General features: G+C 41.2%; 1 protein-coding gene across 1 annotated transcript in view; it reads right to left on the bottom strand.

The window, feature by feature from the left end:
• Window positions 1-18,646, bottom strand: part of PIGR (polymeric immunoglobulin receptor) — a 28,242-nt gene that overhangs the window by 8,620 nt on the left and 976 nt on the right. The window contains exons 2-3 of the mRNA XM_033152894.1: window positions 2,292-2,395; window positions 470-808 (exon numbers count right to left, since the gene is read on the bottom strand). Of these exons, the coding sequence (XP_033008785.1) occupies window positions 470-808; window positions 2,292-2,349 (397 nt within the window). The 5' untranslated portion in view covers window positions 2,350-2,395. The remainder of the gene's footprint in view (window positions 1-469; window positions 809-2,291; window positions 2,396-18,646) is intronic.

Raw genomic sequence — 18,646 nt, forward strand, 5'->3', positions numbered from 1 at the left:
TTCCCCACACACACACCAGAAAAAGTAATTAAACAATTGGAGACTTCAAGGACTTTCTCCCTCCCCATCTACAACTGTTCATGTCAAGAAGTGACACGGTTACCACTATGTTCTCTCCCCTTCCCACTCACTTGCATTCCCATCCACAACTCATATGCATTCAGAATTTGTTTGTCCCAGAATAAAACAATAAGATTATTTAGTTATGCAGAGGATGAAGCAGGAAAAAGCAGAAACTAAAAAATCTCATCTTCCAATAAGCCATAGATCAGGCTTCCTCAACCTCAGCCCTCCAGATGCTTTGAGACTACAATTCCCACCATCCCTGACCACTGGTCCTGCTAGCTAGGGATCATAGGAGTTGTAGGCCAAAAACATCTGGCGGACCGAGGCTGAGGAAGCCTGCCATAGATAGTTGGATATCTGTAGCTTGCTTCTTACAAAAAATAAAGTAGCATTGTATATTTACCTTCGGAAACATCCAGCTTCACTCTGAAAGACAGTCCATTGTCATTTAGTGAAACACCACATTTGTACATCCCCATGTCTCCTCTTCTAAGCTCTGATATTAATATAGTGAATATGCCATTCTCTGGAAAGTCTGTTATCAAGGCTCTGCCTCTGAACTCTCTGGCAACATAGCCATTGCTAGAAATGATGGTTGAACATTGCCGTGTTGATTCCTTGCACCAGTACTTCCTGCTGTGTCTATTCACGCTAGTGGGAGGGTAAAAGCATTTCACAGTAACTGAGCCTCCAAGCAACCCAGTCACCTGCCGTGGTCCAAAAATGGGACTTGAAGTTAAAACTGAAAAGGGAAACAAACAGTGCACATCACTAGCTGCCACTGCATCACTAAAATAAAAGCTGAAATTATGGAGAGTGTCAAACTACAAGCCTTAAATAAGATTGAGCTCCTGCCATATGCAGTTTGTGTGATCTGCTTACCAATGAAACTTAAATCCCGTTCTGCCCTGCCCCTGACACCTAATATGTTGCATATCAGTAGCTTCTCCCCAAACAGGTTGAGGATTCTGCATTTTTGTATATAATAATAAATTACATAAGCATAGTAAAAAACTGTTTTAATGTTACAGTACCATATTGGTGCGTCCCAAATGCTTGGGAAAGCAAGCATGTCATACCTGCCAACATTTTTCCAATGAAAATAGGGATATCCTATTCCATAATAATAATTTTACTATTTATACCCCACCCATCTGACTGGGTTGCCCCAGCTACTCTGGGCAGCTTCCGACATATATAAAAACATAATAAAACATTAAACATTTTAAAAAAACTTCCCTATACAGGGCTGCCTTCAAATGGCTCGGGGGTTGGATAATTCCATACCCTCCCACATTTCTCCAGTGAAAATAGGGGCATCCTAAGGAAAAGCAGGGCATTCTGGGATCAAATCAGAAACCGGGACAGCTTCTGTAAATCCAGGACTGTCCCTGGAAAACAGGGACCCTTGGAGGGTCTGACATGTCTTTGTCTGGTGCTGAAGTTGGTGCCATGCGGGCCTTCGTAGAGAGAGCCTTCCATAAACAGGGAGCCACTGCAGAGAAGGCTCTCTTCACCATCCTCCAGACCTTTCTGAGAGGTGTCATGCACAGAAGGGTCTATGATCTCAGGATCTCTGCAGATTTGAATGGGGGAAAGCAGCCCTTTAGGGAAAGTGGTTAAATTGAATGCTGGGGTATAATCCCATTTATACAGATTTCTTATTTCAGATTTGATTAAACACCTTGCATTCTAAAAGTTATTCCAACATTGAAGGTTTGTTGTGTTGCAAACAGAAAGGGCAAATGGATAGTATCAAATGGCTTTACAACACCTCACTTTCATCTATATAATAACCATTGATAAAGCCTGTCTCTGCTTTTTAGGCTGAGCAACATATTACTGAGGGAGGCCACTTCTTCTCAGTTTACACTTCAGAAACATCAACATATGATTAGGAAAGCCAGGGCATCACCCAAGTTATCAGAATTTAAAAAAAATAAGCAGAATTAATTTTAGTACCATCTGGAACAAACACTAAAATATACAGGAGCATATCCCAATCAAAGTTAGGCATATTTACGTTCCATGAATTTAAATCCATCCATTAAGATTCATGGGACTTATATGTACTGGGATTTGCAAGATCATTCCTTAAGTATTTGTTTCTTCATAAGTGCCTGTGGGTTATACTGTATCAAGGGGTACAAATGTTTTGGGCTACTGCCCTACGAAGATGTATAATTTGTGTTCTTGTGTATCCTGGTGGTTGGTTAAATACTCACGGCTTGCAGATTCAGCTTGGACAAAGGCCAACAAAAAGATGAAGACCAGGACAGCCATTTTACTCAAGGGTCCTGAACCTGAGCTCTCAGGTTTCTCATACAAACTGAAATTCAAAAATAAACGATTACATCTGTAAATAGGCAACATCTCAGTTAGGGATATTTTGTGTGTGTGTGTGTGTGTGTGTGTGTGTGTGAAACAGGCTTCAATAGTACATCAACTAAATAACCCTGCATAGAATCTTAAGTGAAAACATAAAAAATAAGAATCATTAGCAATGTTCAGCCTGGCATTGTGAATGTCGCTTGATCCAGGTTATGTATTTGAGATAATTTCCCCATAACATTGTGTTTTTTAGCTAAGAGAAACTGTGAGCTCGAAGAAACATCCTCAAAATTCATTGGTTTTGCATACAGTAATATTTATACTAATTGACTAACCAGTTCATTTATTAAAAGTTAGAGAGGTTGAAAGTTTTAAATAACTTTTAGAAGTTCAAAGGATTTATGAACTACACCAGTGTTTTTCAACCTTTTTTGGGCAAAGGCACACTTGTTTCATGAAAAAAATCACGAGGCACACCACCATTAGAAAATGTTAAAAAAAATTAACTCTGTGCCTATATTGACTATATATAAAGTAATTTTCCCACGGCACACCAGGCAACATCTCGCGGCACACTAGTGTGCCGCGGAACAGTGGTTGAAAAACACTGAACTACACTACTGTACGTAAGATTTGACTGTGTGGAGAAATTCTAAAATGATGCACTAGAGGGCAGTCGCAATGTACAGATGTGTCTGGCAACATACACCAAAGACCAGAAAACACTCTTGCCACTGTTTTAATAGGACCTGATCTATTTCTATTAATATCTATGGCAGTTTTGCTAATGATTCCAGTAGGATGTGTGGACAGAACCCCTAGGCAAGGAGTGATTGTTATAGCTCAGTATAACTAGAGGCCCCGTTATCATCTTTGTCAACATCGAAACTTTTTTAGGGGACAATGTTCTTGCTTACATATGTCATGAGAACAGAAGCGATGCTCACATCATGCCATGGAGTGGCAGTTTCATGGGTGGTCTGTCCCACTCCTTGCTGAGTCACCTCTCCAAGCCCTATCTCTATACCCTTTTGTCCCTCCAAGTCTTTGCTCTTCGTTTGCTGTATTCAAACTCTCATGATTTGAAACTACATTTCAAGTAAACATATATAAAAGTCAGGAAGCATTACATAGTTATAGTGCCATGAGACTCCTAGCAGCTGTTCATAATAAGAAAAACAAGAGACTGAGCTCATTCACACAACATGCTAAGCCAAACCTGGGCTTAGGGAGACTGTGTGAATGTGCAGGCTCCCAAAGTAGGAGCTCACAGCCACTTCGCTTCCCCCCGCCCCCATCCCCTTCTCTGCCATGTCACACTGCGCTAAGCCATGTTTTGGCTTAGTATGTTATCAAAACTGGGAGTTGCAATCAAGCTCTTCCATCCCCTGTCTTGAGCTGTAGCCTTGGCCCAGTTCAAAAAAACACTGCAAGTCAAAACGTGTGTTAGCATAGTGCAGCAGCAGCAGCAGCAAAAAAAGAAAGCTAAGTGTGTGCAAGTTCCACTCCACAGTTTGTTCTGGTGTGTTGTGCAAACGTGTTTTAGCATAGTGCAGCAGCAGCAAAAAAAGGGGGGGGGAAGCAAGTGTGTGCAAGTTCCACTCCACGGTTTGTCCTGGCGTGTTGTGCAAACTGGGTTACTGGGTTCTAGTATGAATAACTGAGCTAGAAAAGGATGCTTCCAGCCTGATGCTGTTGAATGCCAGGGACTCTTGCAGAGCTAAGCCAAAGCTGATGCTTTTATTTCATTGGGGTTTTAAAAAATATAATAATGCTTGTTCCTAACTGGCATTATGAGTAAGAGGATATATCAATGCTTTAAAAAGCATGTTGTTAATTATTTATTTACTTTTTACTTTCACGCTACACCTTCCTTTCCAAAAGGGAGCACAAGAGCACAAGGCAGATAACACAATGTCAAAGAACACATTAAAAGCATTCACCAGCCCCCCAGCAATAAAACAGCAACAGGCAATACCTCCCAAACTCAAATCATAGCTGGATAAATAGGTGCATTTTCAAAGTGAGGAGACAGCCTGATTTCACCCAGGAGGAAATAACATAGGTGCGGTGCTGCCATGGGGAATGCCGTATTCTGTGACTGTCCTCCTCACTGCCACCATTTCCTGAACCACGAGCAGGGTCTCTTCCACTGCTGCCAAAGTCTGGTTTGGGAGGCGCTCCTTCAAGCACTTGAGATCCAAGCTGCTCAGGAACTACTGACCCACATCATCTCCATTTTGTCAGGATTAGGAACATAAGAAGCTGCCTTACATTGAGTCAGACCATGGATTCATGTATTGTCTACATTGCCTGGCAGCAGCTCTCCAAAGATACGGTAAATAGTCTTCCCAGCCCCACCTGGAGATGCTGAAGATTGAACCTGGGACCTTCTGCAAACAAGGCAAATGTTCTATTGCTGTGCTATGACCCTTCCCCAAATTCAGCTTCAGATTATTGGCCAAAATCCCGCCCATCACCACTCCTGATGCAGATGGTGTAAAGACTGGAAATTGAGAAGACAACATTCAAAATCTCATGATGTTGAGTTATTTTTGAGGCTTGCCTCTCCCTATGGTTCAGTGTTACACAGCCCGGATTTTATCTTCCAACACAGCAAATTCCCCAATTGAGCAGCGTCACTCCTCATGGAGCCAAAGATTTTCTGGGAAACTGTCCAAAATTCTCTAAAGATAAATCATCCAGTGGCCAAGGGGTTCTGTCTGTGCCAAAATCAACAAGCTGAAGCGCTTTTTATCCTCTTCTGAGTAAATCAAATATATAGTTCCTTATTAAATAGGGACAGCACTATTGTATATTATTTTCATTTCCACACAGTTTATAATTATGGAGCCAAATTATGTCCGCAAATGTCAAACTTCCAGTCTTTCAAATCTCACTTGTTATAAATAATGAAAATGGCTCTTCTGAGGGGGGGGGGGGTTGCCCATTGATACAGTGTAATAAAGCAAAGTACAATAACAGAGGCAGAGGCTCCCCGCCCTTTCCGTCCCGTTCCCACATACCAATGAGATGTTAGAATCTTCTTCCTTTTGATCTTCTTAGCTTCTCAGTGGCTGAGTTATTTAGCAAAATATTTTTCCTCCTTGTGTCTGAAGCATGCCCAAGACTTATCACTAATTTTCATTTTTAAGCGTTGAGGCTTGTGTGCAGACGGGGTGGCCTCCGGGAGTGCCTTCCCTCATGGGGGCTAAGCACCCTGTGCCCCCCCCGCTCCTCCTTCCTCGGAATTCGGAGCAGGTTTGATGGGCATCTGCAGATGAGGCAGTTCTTCCCATAGCCCCTGGGAAGAATTTGGGAGGCTAATTATGCCCATCTCAGCCTCTAATTGCCCCGCGAGGGTCGGAGAGATGTTATAAGTCAGCCATTTCCCGATGTGCCCAAGCAGAAGTCTAATCAAGTAGATATTATAAAGTTTGGCAATGGACTGAACAAAAATGTGGGACCCAGCTTCCTTTTTCAAAAGGTTCCAACTTTTGATTGCTAGAAATCTGAATCAATGCCAAATTAGACCCCAGTTTGGGAACAATCCCTCCAGTAGGCATTTGCTGTCTCTTCCTTCTACCTTTCAGGGATCAGACCAAAAGGGTGACGATTTCTTCCACCCACATCTAATTTTAATAGGGTGATACATACATTTACAAACACAGTTTCCTCCAGATGCTCTCCCAAAAACTGGTCTTTGCCACCTACCTCTCGCTTCCCTAAATAGTGTTTCTGGCACTCTCCTTGCTGCCCTGTTACGTGCTGACTTAGGAAGAAAGGCTACATGTTAGGTAACTCAAGAGCTGCCAAAAACCACTCCTTAAAATCCAGAGAGTTTGCATTCTAAGTTTACAGCTGATTCGACCTTTACACCTCTTCTCCTTTAGTCAGAATCACAAAGGTTAGAGGGCAGTGTTTGTCTTGAATTTTCTCCTTTGCCCCAGGGGGCAAGATGAGAGCTAATGGACTTCAGTTAGTGGGAGGTAGATTTTGGTTGAACATGAGGAGAATCTTATTGATGGTAAGAGGTGTTTGACAATGGAATCTATTACCTACAGAGCTGGCTGGCTATTCCTCACTAGAGCTTATCAAGCACAGAATGGACAGCCATTCATGGGATCATCACCAGCATTTTAGGGGGCTGAATGGCACCCTTTCAGCAGTGGTGGTGTTGCTGCTCTCTGAGATAAGAATGGTATGAAGTGGCCACGAAGTCAGGAAAGTTCTGGGTTGATGGCAGCAGCTTTCCACAGGCAAAACAAAATAAAATAAAAAATTCCTTCCAGTAGCACCTTAGAGACCAACTAAGTTTGTTCTTGGTATGAGCTTTCGTGTGCAAAGCTCATACCAAAAACAAACTTAGTTGGTCTCTAAGGTGCTACTGGAAGGAATTTTTTATTTTATTTTGTTTTGACTATGGCAGACCAACACAGCGACCTACCTTTCCACAGGCAGGAAGCCGCCACCAACTCAGAGTTCCCCCCAACCTGCGCCCCCCCCCCCCAACCCTTGCAAATGCAACCCTGCCATCGGGAGAGTATGCACCACTGCTGACTGCAGTCTTCAAGTAGCTCTGAATGTTCTGCATCAAGAAGTGGTTTGGACTAGCTGTTCTGCAAGATTCCCCCCCCCCACCTCTATAATTCCTCCATAGCTACTGGAGCCCACGTGAGTCCTTGGCACCTTCGGAAATAAGACTTACCTGGCATTATATATAATGGTCTTGGGTGGGTGGGTGGGTTCACACAGCTCTTCTACTACTGCACAATATATACATTAAGGAGCAAAATCAGTGGCAATACCAAAGACTCGGAAGGCTAAGGGTATGGGTATCAGCTGTTTTTCTTGGAGCCTGTACCTGAACACATCACTTCATTCCAAGTCTTGACCCCAGTTCAAGTTCATGTTCATGTTCAGTTTGCAAGTAAGTTAGTTTTTGTAAGGTACTAACCCTCCTGCAACGTCTCCCATCATGGAATGTAGATCCAAAATCCTTGCTTTTTTTCTCTTCCTCCCACCATAAGGCTTTTAACAAACCAAGAAAACCCACTAATTTCTGCCTGCCCCTCCTTCCCCTCTGAACAGACATGTACACGATTGCACTGCAAGTGTTTCTCACTGAATTTGAGGCATGGCCTGAGGCAGTCTGAAGCTTCGCTCTGATCTATTTACTCAAGGCTTGAAAACAATCACATGGGAAGAGGCATAGGTTGTGTTTGTGTGAGTGCAATTGTGCAGGGGTGCACGTGTAGTCATGGCAGCCAAGTCATCTTACCATCCAGGAAGGGATGTTTTGCAGCATTCATGCAGGCAGAGACTATAGTGAATGCCAAGTAAGCAGTGTGCAAGTAGCCTGAAGAATTTATTCTCTGGGCATCAGGTGATGGACTTTGTTATAAGGGGTAATCCCCAGCAGTGAAAATATTTTATTTCCTCCTTTGCATAAAAGATGTTCTTGTTCTTTCTTCCTCTTGCTCTGGTGTTGCTCAATGGCTACTTGTCTTAGGCTATTTATTAACTCCTGGACAATGAAAAAAATGCCCTTTCAGATTCTGAGCCTCCGTCTTCTAGTATAACACTTCCCAGCTAGAGGCTGGTATCAAACAAACAAGATGGCCTTGGCTTTAGAATATTTTAAACCAAGGTCCTCTCATTCCTCTGGAAGCTTGAAATATTTTCTCAGTTGATTAAATAGATTTTCTCACAAAAGCCCTCTTACTTGGATAAATCATTATCCAACTCCTGCATAAGCTATGCAAAGGTAAGCAGGGTCTGGTATGGTTTCTAATTGAATTGGGGACTGTGTGTTGAGATTCCCACATTGCAGGGAATTGGACTAGATCAGAGGTCAGCAAACTTTTTTAGCAGGGGTGCCGGTCCACTGTCCCTCAGACCTTGTGGGGGCCAGACTATATTTTGAAAAAAAAAATGAATTAATTCCTATGCCCCACAAATAACCCAGTGATGCATTTTAAATAAAAGCACCCATTCTACTCGTAAAAACACCAGGCAGGCCCCACAAATAACCCAGAGATGCATTTTAAATAAAAGGACACATTCTACTCATGTAAAAACACACTGATTCCTGGACCGTCCACGGGCCGGATTTAGAAGGCGATTGGGCCATATCCGGCCCCCGGGCCTTAGTTTGGGGATCCCTGGACTAGATGATCCCAAGGGGCACTTCCAACTCTACAATTTTATGATTCTATGATGCTATATCCAATTACTTCTTGGCCCTCATTGCTACAGAGGGATTTCTTCAGCTACACCATTCTCATTAGTCCATCTTGCCTCAAGGTCCTCTCCCCTCTGCCCTTGTCCTCAAGCCTCATCCTCCCGCACCTACCATTCCCTTGGTTTCCGGTTTCCATCATCAGTGTTGGCTCCAGATTGGGGTGTGTGTGGGCTTGTGCAAGATGTTTCAATGGCATCTCATATCTGATTGGGCCTGCCTCCTTGTCACTATCACCACTGCCCTTTTGCTCATCCTCCCATTCAGCACCAGAAGCAGAGGCCATGGCAAGTGGAGGCTGTTGCTCATTCTTCTTAATGTTCTTGCTGTCTGCATGGTTGGAGAGGACAAGTGAGAGGACAGGCAACAAAGAGGAAAAGGAAGAGCAAGACCAGGGAGCTCTGGGAATCAGCAACCTGATGCTGGCCCCACCCTAGAGGTTATGTCAGGTTTTAGTCCTGATCAAACCAACAATGTTCCTTTTCCTCACAAAAAATGAACTGCAGTCATTGGTGACTTGGTTCTCTGAGTAGCTGTACTGTTCATAATTTTCTGCACCATCACACTAGCCCAGACAATCAGTGCAGAGGAACAAGCAAAACACAGTCTAAATCACTAAAATGTGAATAAAATAGGGTTATTTACTGAAGGGAAATGAAGTTGTTTTCTTTAATGTACAGAAATGTTAGTGTCACAATGCTTATGCAGAACGCTGTCCAGCATACCATGGTAAATTGAAAAGGCAACGAAATTTAGTCAGTAATTTGCTTGGCCTTGAGGTTTACCAGTAAATGCTAGAATTCTCAGGGACTTTTCATTGATATCCTAAATTTTAAGACCTATCAGTAAAAGTAAACTTCCATTGATTTAAATTTGGGTGCATCTCATACCAAACATTTTATTAAAGGTACTTATCTCAACAAACATTTGTTTCTGCAAGGGAATAAGAAATATGTACTAAAAATCAACATAAATGTGTTGAGTCATTATCACACACATGTAGGCAGTGCTTTTTTTTTCTACAAAATAAAAGTTTTGGGGTACTCTCATTTTCCTATTCATATTGAAATACTGCCCCTCAATGAGGCCAAACTTAGATTCACAAAATGTTTAGGGGTATGCGTACCCCTGCGTACCCCCCAGAAATAAAAGCACTGCATGTAGGAATAAAAATAGCAGAATATGGTTCATTTTGTAATTCTGCTTTAAATTTCTAGGACTTGGGATTGCAAAGAAAGGTTTATTGTGAAAGGACTTCAAACACCAAGAGAAAAATATAAAACAAAGTAACAAAAGATCCATCATCATATCTGCTAGCAGGAAAAAATGAGGCTGCCAGTACAAACAAAATTTGACTAGCAGATTTAAATCACTGGTGCATATCAGGAAGCGGGAAGTTGTGGTACAAGCTTTAACCTCAACAGACAGACAGCTATATTTGCATTTCTCTTCTCTCACAGATTGACTGCATAGTGGTTTAGAGTATTTTTTAAAACACTTATTACTGTCACTTCATTAGTGACTCATTTCCTTCAAAGGGGGAGTCTAAGTCACATTAAATGTATCAACAAGTATTAATTTTATATAAAATTTTGTATTAAAGTATATACTATCTAATCTATCTATCTATCTATCTATCTATCTATCTATCTATTTCTGTGAAGGTGCTGTGAACTATGATTTGTTGGAAATCTTAGAACAGAGCTTTCCAAACTTTTAATGTTGGTGACACACTTTTTAGATATGCATCATTTTGCGACACAGTAATTCAGTTAGACTAGCAAACCGAAGCTTAAACTAACCCCTTTCCAGCCCCAGGAGGAGTGCGGGGAGCGTTTGCACAACACACCTACGCACTGCAGCTGACACACTAACATGCCATGACACACAGTTTGGAAAACTCTGTTTTAGAGTAATCCCACACCACAATGTTTGCTTTATTATAGAAGATAGAATCATCTTATCCAGGGGTCGGCAACCTGTGGCCCATGGGCCACAAGGGGCCCACATGGGTCATTTAAATGGCAAAGAGGCAAGGGGCGGGCCAGGGAGGAGGGGGTGGCACCCCACCTCGCTGGCCCGCCCCTTGCCTCCATGCCGAGCTCTGCCGCTGGAAGGGGGGGCTATTTTCGGCGCTGCCGGGGCGGAGCCGCAGGGGCGGCCAGCGAGGGGGGGTGACACCCCTCCTTGCTGGCCGCCCCTGCGGCTGCACTCCGGCAGTGCCGAAAATAGCCTAAAAAGATTTTTTTTAAAAAATATATATTTAAAAAGTTTTTTTTTAAGCCCAGGAGGCGGGGCCGCCCCTCGATGTGTCACCCCCAGCAGGGGCGCTGACCGGGGGCCCCGTCCCCCCGCTCCCCCTTGCTACGCCCCTGGCTGGCTGGGAGAGATGCCTTGGACTGCTGCAGGGTACAAGCCCCTCTTGAAAGGACCATGCTGTAAGATCTGGACTCCCCCCATGCAGACTGAAGGTGTAAATAGGTGAATAAACCATATTTCTTAAAGCTATGACAGTCTCCGTGGTGTCTCAATTCTCCAAAGGGCCACAGACCCTGGATGTGTGCCGGGAACCCCATAGGCTCTTGCCACTGCTCAGCAGGGAAAGGAGGAGGCACCCAACTTTTGTAACAATATATATGTTTGTACTAGAAGCCAGGAAAGAGATAAGGTAACATTCTTTACCACAACCACCTTATGGCTATTTCCTATCTTTTCCACTGCAGGTTGCAAAATAATAAGAATAACAACCATCATCATCATCCTGATAACACAACTATAAAGCTTATTGATTATTGAAAACCAGACCTGTATTATATGGTGATTCACCCATTACGGCCACCGCATGGAAGGGCTTCCATCAGCCTTTCCATGGCAGTTCTTAATCACTGCCTCCACTATACCCTAACCATTCACAGTTGGAGCTAAGCAGTTTCTATAAACTTTTATTTCCCAGCACACAATTAGTTAATATTCACCAGGCAGTTTAGGGGGAAATGAAATACAAACATCATCCAGCTATTATTTTATTGATTTATTGATTTAATATGCTGTAAACTGCTTTGAGATTTTTATTAAAAAATATAAAGCGGTATGGAAATTTTAAAAATAAATAAATACAAAGTCACAAAACACTCACAAAAAGTCTTGACAATAAAAAAGAAGCAGTGAATCAGAAAGAGACACCCTCAAACCACAATTCACAAAAGCATAGGAGAAAATACAGGTAATTGTTTTGACCGGGCAACCACCTTCACTCTGAACAATGGGGAATTGCTTGGAATATGGCCCTGATTTCTGTTATTGAAACTGACTGTGAAAATGGATGGTTTCAAAAGGGTTGGCTGTTGTAAAATTAAACCCCTGTAAGATACGTTTTAGGACAAAGGTGAACCAAAGGTCATTGCTAATTCATTACTGAAAGTATCACAGACTAATAAAGTAGAAAGTTACAAAGTACTTCCCATTTATAGTCTTGACCCTGAGAATCTGGGCTGATCATAAAGCCTTCTAAAAACAGAATCAGATTTTTTAAACACCTTTTTTAAAAAAATAAAACAGCTCCAGTATTTACTCGAGTATAATGCACCATCAAATCTAATACGCACCTCAATTTTCAGAACCTTGAAACAAAAAAAAGTATTTGCTGGTGAAATGTGCCATTGAATCTAATGTGCACCTTAATTTTTGCCATGTAATTTGGCCAAAAAAGTGAGCATTAGAACTGAGTAAATACGGTAATTAAAGTACTCCACAAATTTGAAGATTAATTAATCAATTAATTATGGTTCTGTTGCCAATCTTACAATCAAACTAAATATCTCAAGAGTTCATCAAGCACAAACCCAATATGTTCCTACGATTTAAAATTCCGTGTACCATCCCTTATGAAACTACAGTTCATTTGATCTCTGTAAAAATTGTCCTACCTGTTAAGGATATCCATTCTACTCCAGATGAGTTATTCTAATAATGTGTTTGATCAAGGGAAAATACAGACAAAACCTGAATTTCACAGGAGTGAAGCAATGCAGCTAACTATCCTTTTCAAAGTTTTTAGGTACACTCTGTACAAGTTGACCTGGAATCAAAATTACAATTCTAAATTTATGGGAAGCTTCATGTATTATGTGAATTATGCAAGCAGCAGGTGTTACTGAATATGCTTAAACTCTCCACACTTCTCCCTTGTGAAAGGGAAACTCACGCATCTCCTCTGCATGCGTGGGGAATGCATGACTTCCTGTTCACATGTTGTTCACATGTTACCCACAAGCACACATTTCCAGTTTCAGTACTTCTGCAAAGTCACCCAGTTTTCTACCTCTTATCTGCACTATTATCTACCTCTGTATAAACATATAAGATTAATAGTGTCAAGTTGAAGTAGTGTGAAAGATATTGTTAACATATAACCGAATGTCAATTGCATGTACACCTGAACATGCTTCACTGTGTGTGTGTGTGTGTGTGTGTGTGTGTGTGTGTGTGTGTGTGTATCTAGCACATTGAGCTATACTGTAACTGTTAAATCTTCATTTGATAACAGTAGCTTTAATCATATTATGAAATGGTTATTCTGCAGAATTCTGACGCCTACGAAGTGTTTAAAAGAAATCAAGTGTGCTCATACCATTGTGAGCCTTTTTATATGTACATGTGCTGGTAAGAGAGTAACTGTTCAAATGTTGGTTTGCTGGGTGTATTATTCCATATTATCCCCTCTTTCTCTCCCCCCCCCCACTGTTCTTAGAAAGCTAAAATTGGAGGGTGGAGCTTCTTTTTCTTCATAATTTGAGCATTGTGGGGAATGAAGTCACCCACAGATTTATGTACAGTATAAGCTAAACAAGCTATAGCTTAGGGCCCCACTCTCTTGGGGACCCCAAAAAAAATTAAAGGAAAAAAAACCTGGATTACATTTCCAATTGTATTTTAGTTCAACAATTACTTTGATAAAATACATATTTTGTTATGTGCAAATGGCTTTAGATACATATTAGGTCCATAAATTACCACATACCATATATTCAAGACGCCTGCTTCTTGGAAGAAAAGCAATGACAAACCTAGACAGCATCTTAAAAAGCAAAGACATCACCTTGCCGACAAAGGTCTGTGTAGTTAAAGCTATGGTTTTCCCAGTAGTAATGTACGGAAGTGAGAGCTGGACCATAAAGAAGGCTGATCGCTGAAGAATTGATGCTTTTGAATTATGGTGCTGGAGGAGACTTTTGAGAGTCCCGTGGACTGCAAAAAGATCAAACCTATCCATTCTTAAAGAAATCAGCCCTGAGTGCTCACTAGAAGGACAGATCCTGAAGTTGAGGCTCCAGTACTTTGGCCACCTCATGAGAAGAGAAGACTCCCTAGAAAAGACCCTGATGTTGGGAAAGATGGAGGGCACAAGGAGAAGGGGACGACAGAGGTTGAGATGGTTGGACAGTGTTCTCGAAGCTACTAACATGAGTTTGGCCAAACTGTGAGAGGCAGTGAAGGATAGGTGTGCCTGGCGTGCTCTGGTCCATGGGGTCACGAAGAGTCGGACACGACTGAACGACTGAACAACAACAAGCATATATTCAACACAAAAAACAGTGACAATTTGTTGTTGACAAAGGACAGCTGGACATATAAAGGACCCCATTACCTTCAGTAGCTTAGGGCCTCATCAAACCTAAATCCGGCCCTGCCCACAGCCAGGCTTGAGACTGGAAAACTAATGTTAGGCAATGCACCACAATGTACCACTTTAAAACAGTCACGGCTTCCACAAAAGAATTCTAGGAGCTGTAGCTTCTTAAGTGTTCTGAGTGTTGTTAGAAGACCCCTATTCCCCTCCCAGAGCTATACTTCACAGCGTGGTTTGACAGTCAATCCATCTTTACAGCGATTGTAGCTCTGGGAGGGGAGAAATGGCATATCTGTATGCTGTCCTCACTCCTGAACTCTACACATTCAGCAGTATGTCTGCATAGAATTTATACACATAGGGCCCTCTTGCCATGCAGATCTGAATCTACAATTGCATGCATGTAGACTCAATAGCTTTCAAACAAAAATGCCTGGGGCAGGACCTGCTGCTCATATTCTGCCCCTCCTCATGTGTGCCCAATGAACACAGATTGAAGATCTGAAAAGGGCTAATGTAAATACTGCCGCTCACCAGACCTCCATTTGCTTGCATCACTGCTACTTACCAGGAGGCAGGTGGGGAGGGTTGAGGAGGTAGGGAGGTTGGCATGGTGTAGGCCTATGGTGTAAGCACACTAGCAGGAATGGCCTTGAGATTAAGAGTCTCATGCTCTACCAACTGAGCTATCTCCATTCAGGAAGTATATTGCATTTACTGGATGCAATTGTCATAAAGCTTTGCAAAAATGAACTAAAAATCTCCTGCTGCAAACCAGAATCATGACCACTTTTTAGAATAATCATAAGGTTCATTCAGCTCATCATTTACATGCAGTCATGGTTTTTGGTTCTGAATCATGACAGGAGTCAAAAGTGAGCATAGAATTGCTTAAGAGTTATTTTAAAAGAAATACAGTGACCATCACACAGTGTGCTTTGTTCTTAAGTTAATAATACAGCTGCAATGACCTACTTATGGGCAAGTTATATGATTTAAGAACTAATTTAGAAGAATTGGAAGTGTGCTTGAAAGTTCTTAAGGTAGAAGTGAATTTCACAAGAAAAGGAATAAAGATGATTCAGAGAACTGCACACCTGCATCTTAACTTAACTATCTTAAGACCTTTCTTAGGCCTTAAAAAGAAACATTAATGAAAAACATGGAAGAAAATATGAAATATGGTTTATAAAGGGGGACAGACCTTATGAACACTCCTTTATAATAGTCTCATTTATTTGTATCTAATTTGATATATATGTTAATATATAGGGGAAAGTGGGGCACATTGATCCTTTCCATTTTAAAACCGTACTTTAGCTTTTATACAACGTTTGTGGCAACACAACAACAGCAGCAGCAGCAGCAGCGATACTACATACTGTCATTGTGTTTGGGTTTAGGTTTTCAAAAAAGTTTTTTTAAAAATCCATATTTGTTAAATTAGGTAAGCTTTAGTAAAAAAAATTATAGGTATTGTGAACCATGTAACTCTAAAAGTTGTAAAGGTAGCTGAAATATCTTTTCATTTATGTGATCATAGTTAACATAGCTGCAGTATGTACTAAAATACAGTGGTGCCCCGCTAGACGAATGCCTCGCTAGACGAAAAACTCGCTAGACGAAGGCATTCATCTAGCGGAAGGCTGCCCCGCAAGACGAATTTGTCAATGGGGCTGCCTCGCAAGATGAAAAAAAAAATCGTTTGCATTGGTGCTTCGCTAGACGAAAAAATCACTAGACGAAAATACTCGCAGAACGAATTGTTTTCGTCTAGCGGGGCACCACTGTATTTGTCATGGCTGCCAGCCTGTTTTGTGTAAAATAGATTTATGTCTGAAATGGTGATATGGGGCACATTGATCCAATTGGGAATGGGGTACATTGAGTATGGATCAATGTACCCCATGGAAAATATCATTCATAGTTTATTAGTTTTTGTGTTATATTCTGTTAGTTTACACTTCTTCAAATGTTTAAATTAATAAATTTATATGTCTCGTAACAATAGTAAAATAAGTTAAATTCTTGTTCCTCCATTTTTCATATTTCCAAGGGTGCATTTCAAAGATTATATGATAAAAAATGGTCCAAAAGACTGCATTGGTGTTGCACATCCCAGTGGATGGATGACAGCTGATAATTTTATTTGATGGATGAACCATTTCATCAAATACTCTAGAAGTTCCAAAGATCACCCAGTGCTTCTGATTCTAGATAACCATGACAGCCACATCTCTATTGAAGTTTTGGATCTCGCCAAGGCAAATGGAGTGACAATGCTCACATTCCCACCCCATTGTAGCCACAAGTTGCAACCTCTCGACAGATGTGTTTATGGACCATTTAAGAGATATTACAACAGTAGTTGTGATTCATGGATGACCACTAATCCTGGGAAACCAATGACAATTTACGACATACCAGAAATTGTTGCCAAAGCCTACCCTCTTGCATTTACACCTAGCAACATCCAACAGGAGTTGCCGTCACTGGTATCAGTCCTTTCAACCGAGATACATTTGGAGATGACGAATATTTCTCATCTTTTGTGACAGACCGACCTTTTCCTGAACAAGAAAAGACAAGTGTTTTTTCCTGATGAATATGGGGACTTCATTGTAAAATTTCTAAAACGTGTTCTGTCCAAAGTGAATGACCAGCCCAAGTTGACTCCCTCTTCTGAACCAGAAGCTTTGATTCCTTTTGAGGATATTGTAAAATTGTTGCCTAAACCACTCTGCTTCGGAGGAAATGCTTGTGCTTCTAAGATGGTAACATTTCCATGTTTACTTAATGAGTACAAGTTGAAGTGATGCTGAATCTTAAGAACTTTGAGATATTTTTGAAACTCTTTTGGAAGCTTATACTGTGTAGTAAAAATGCCTTCTTTGCTCTTAAATTGGAATGGCTCAATGTGCCCCAAATCCATTATTTTGAAAAACTTAAATGTGATTTTTTTGTCATTTTATTCCATCAAATGTGAAACATTAACCCTTTGATTTTGTTTGGAATAGTACCTAATAAATATTAAATGCAAAAGTTTTCTGTTATGTGCATTATTTTGAGGTGTGTAGAGCTTAAAGTAAAAAATGGCTCAACGTGCCCCACTTTCCCCTAAATATGTTTAAGCTGGGTGGTGAATGTACACAGTTGCGGCCTGGTGAATGTGCACAATGGCTGGTTATTATGCACATTAACCACTCAACTTACATTTTTAAAAACCTGGTGCACAAACAATAAAACACTGATTGCCTTCTGTCACACCCTAAGATGTAAAAGGATATAGTTCAAACTTTAGAAGAGAGGAGAAAACTAGGAATGGTTCCACAGGAAAACATATCTTTTCTCCTTGCTCTGAGATGTAACACCCTGCCTTCCACAAAGGCCTACCAACCCCTCATTCAAAACTTCTGTAAAAATAAATCTGGATGCAGATTAATTTGATATCCCACTTTTTAAATAAATAAATATTTGGAGGCAAAAAGAACTGCACCAGACATAGTCTATTTAAAGGTTAGCAAAGTTAGTAATACACTATGCCTTCCAGATATTGCCCCCAAAGCACTAAAACTCAACTTGTCAGGGCAACTCTTTGAATGAAATTTGTGGACCTCAATTGCAATCCAGTGATAGGAAAGTTTCCCCCTTCTTCTGTCAGGACATCAATTCTGCCATACATTACTACAGCATGTTGGGGAAATTGTGTCTAACAAAAATTACTTTATGATGACTTGGTGGGTAGGTTTACCTTATGCTAAGGGATTAAATGATTCACTTGTTTTGGGTCCAGTTGATTTCCCCCCCCCCCCCAAGTTACATTGGCTGTCAGTAGAGCATGAGACACTTAATCTCAGGGTTATAAGTTCAAGCCCCAAGTTGGGCAAAATATTCCTGCATTGCGGGGGGTTGGATTCTATGATTCTATGACTGTGGCCCTGATCTATGTTTTGACTTGACTTACTGAATGGTGCACCTTCAGCCATGCAGCTTTCTAAAACACACTGATATTCTGCTTGTGACCATTATCATTCAGACTAGATAGATGGAGATGATCTTGCTTCACAACAAAGAGGAGAACCTTTAGTTGCTTATCATAGCCAGAGTTGTTACTGAGTTTCAATTTGAGCAACATTTTGAGGTAAATTTGAAGATTCCTGATTTGGCAAAGTATCTCAGAAATTTCAAGGGAAGCAAAAATAATTTTGATGACAAGTGCAAGTCCTCAGGCGAATTTTGCATATCCTTAGACTGTCGTTGAACTCCATCTATGGCAGAATTTGAGGTGAATTTGGAGGTTCCTACTGAGCAGGGGAAGAAATTTCTGATGAATTCCAAAGGCACTGTAGTGCTCAGCTGGGCTTTCACCCCAAGACAGC

This window comes from Lacerta agilis, chromosome 6 (assembly GCF_009819535.1).
Source record: "Lacerta agilis isolate rLacAgi1 chromosome 6, rLacAgi1.pri, whole genome shotgun sequence".
NCBI lineage: Eukaryota > Metazoa > Chordata > Lepidosauria > Squamata > Lacertidae > Lacerta > Lacerta agilis.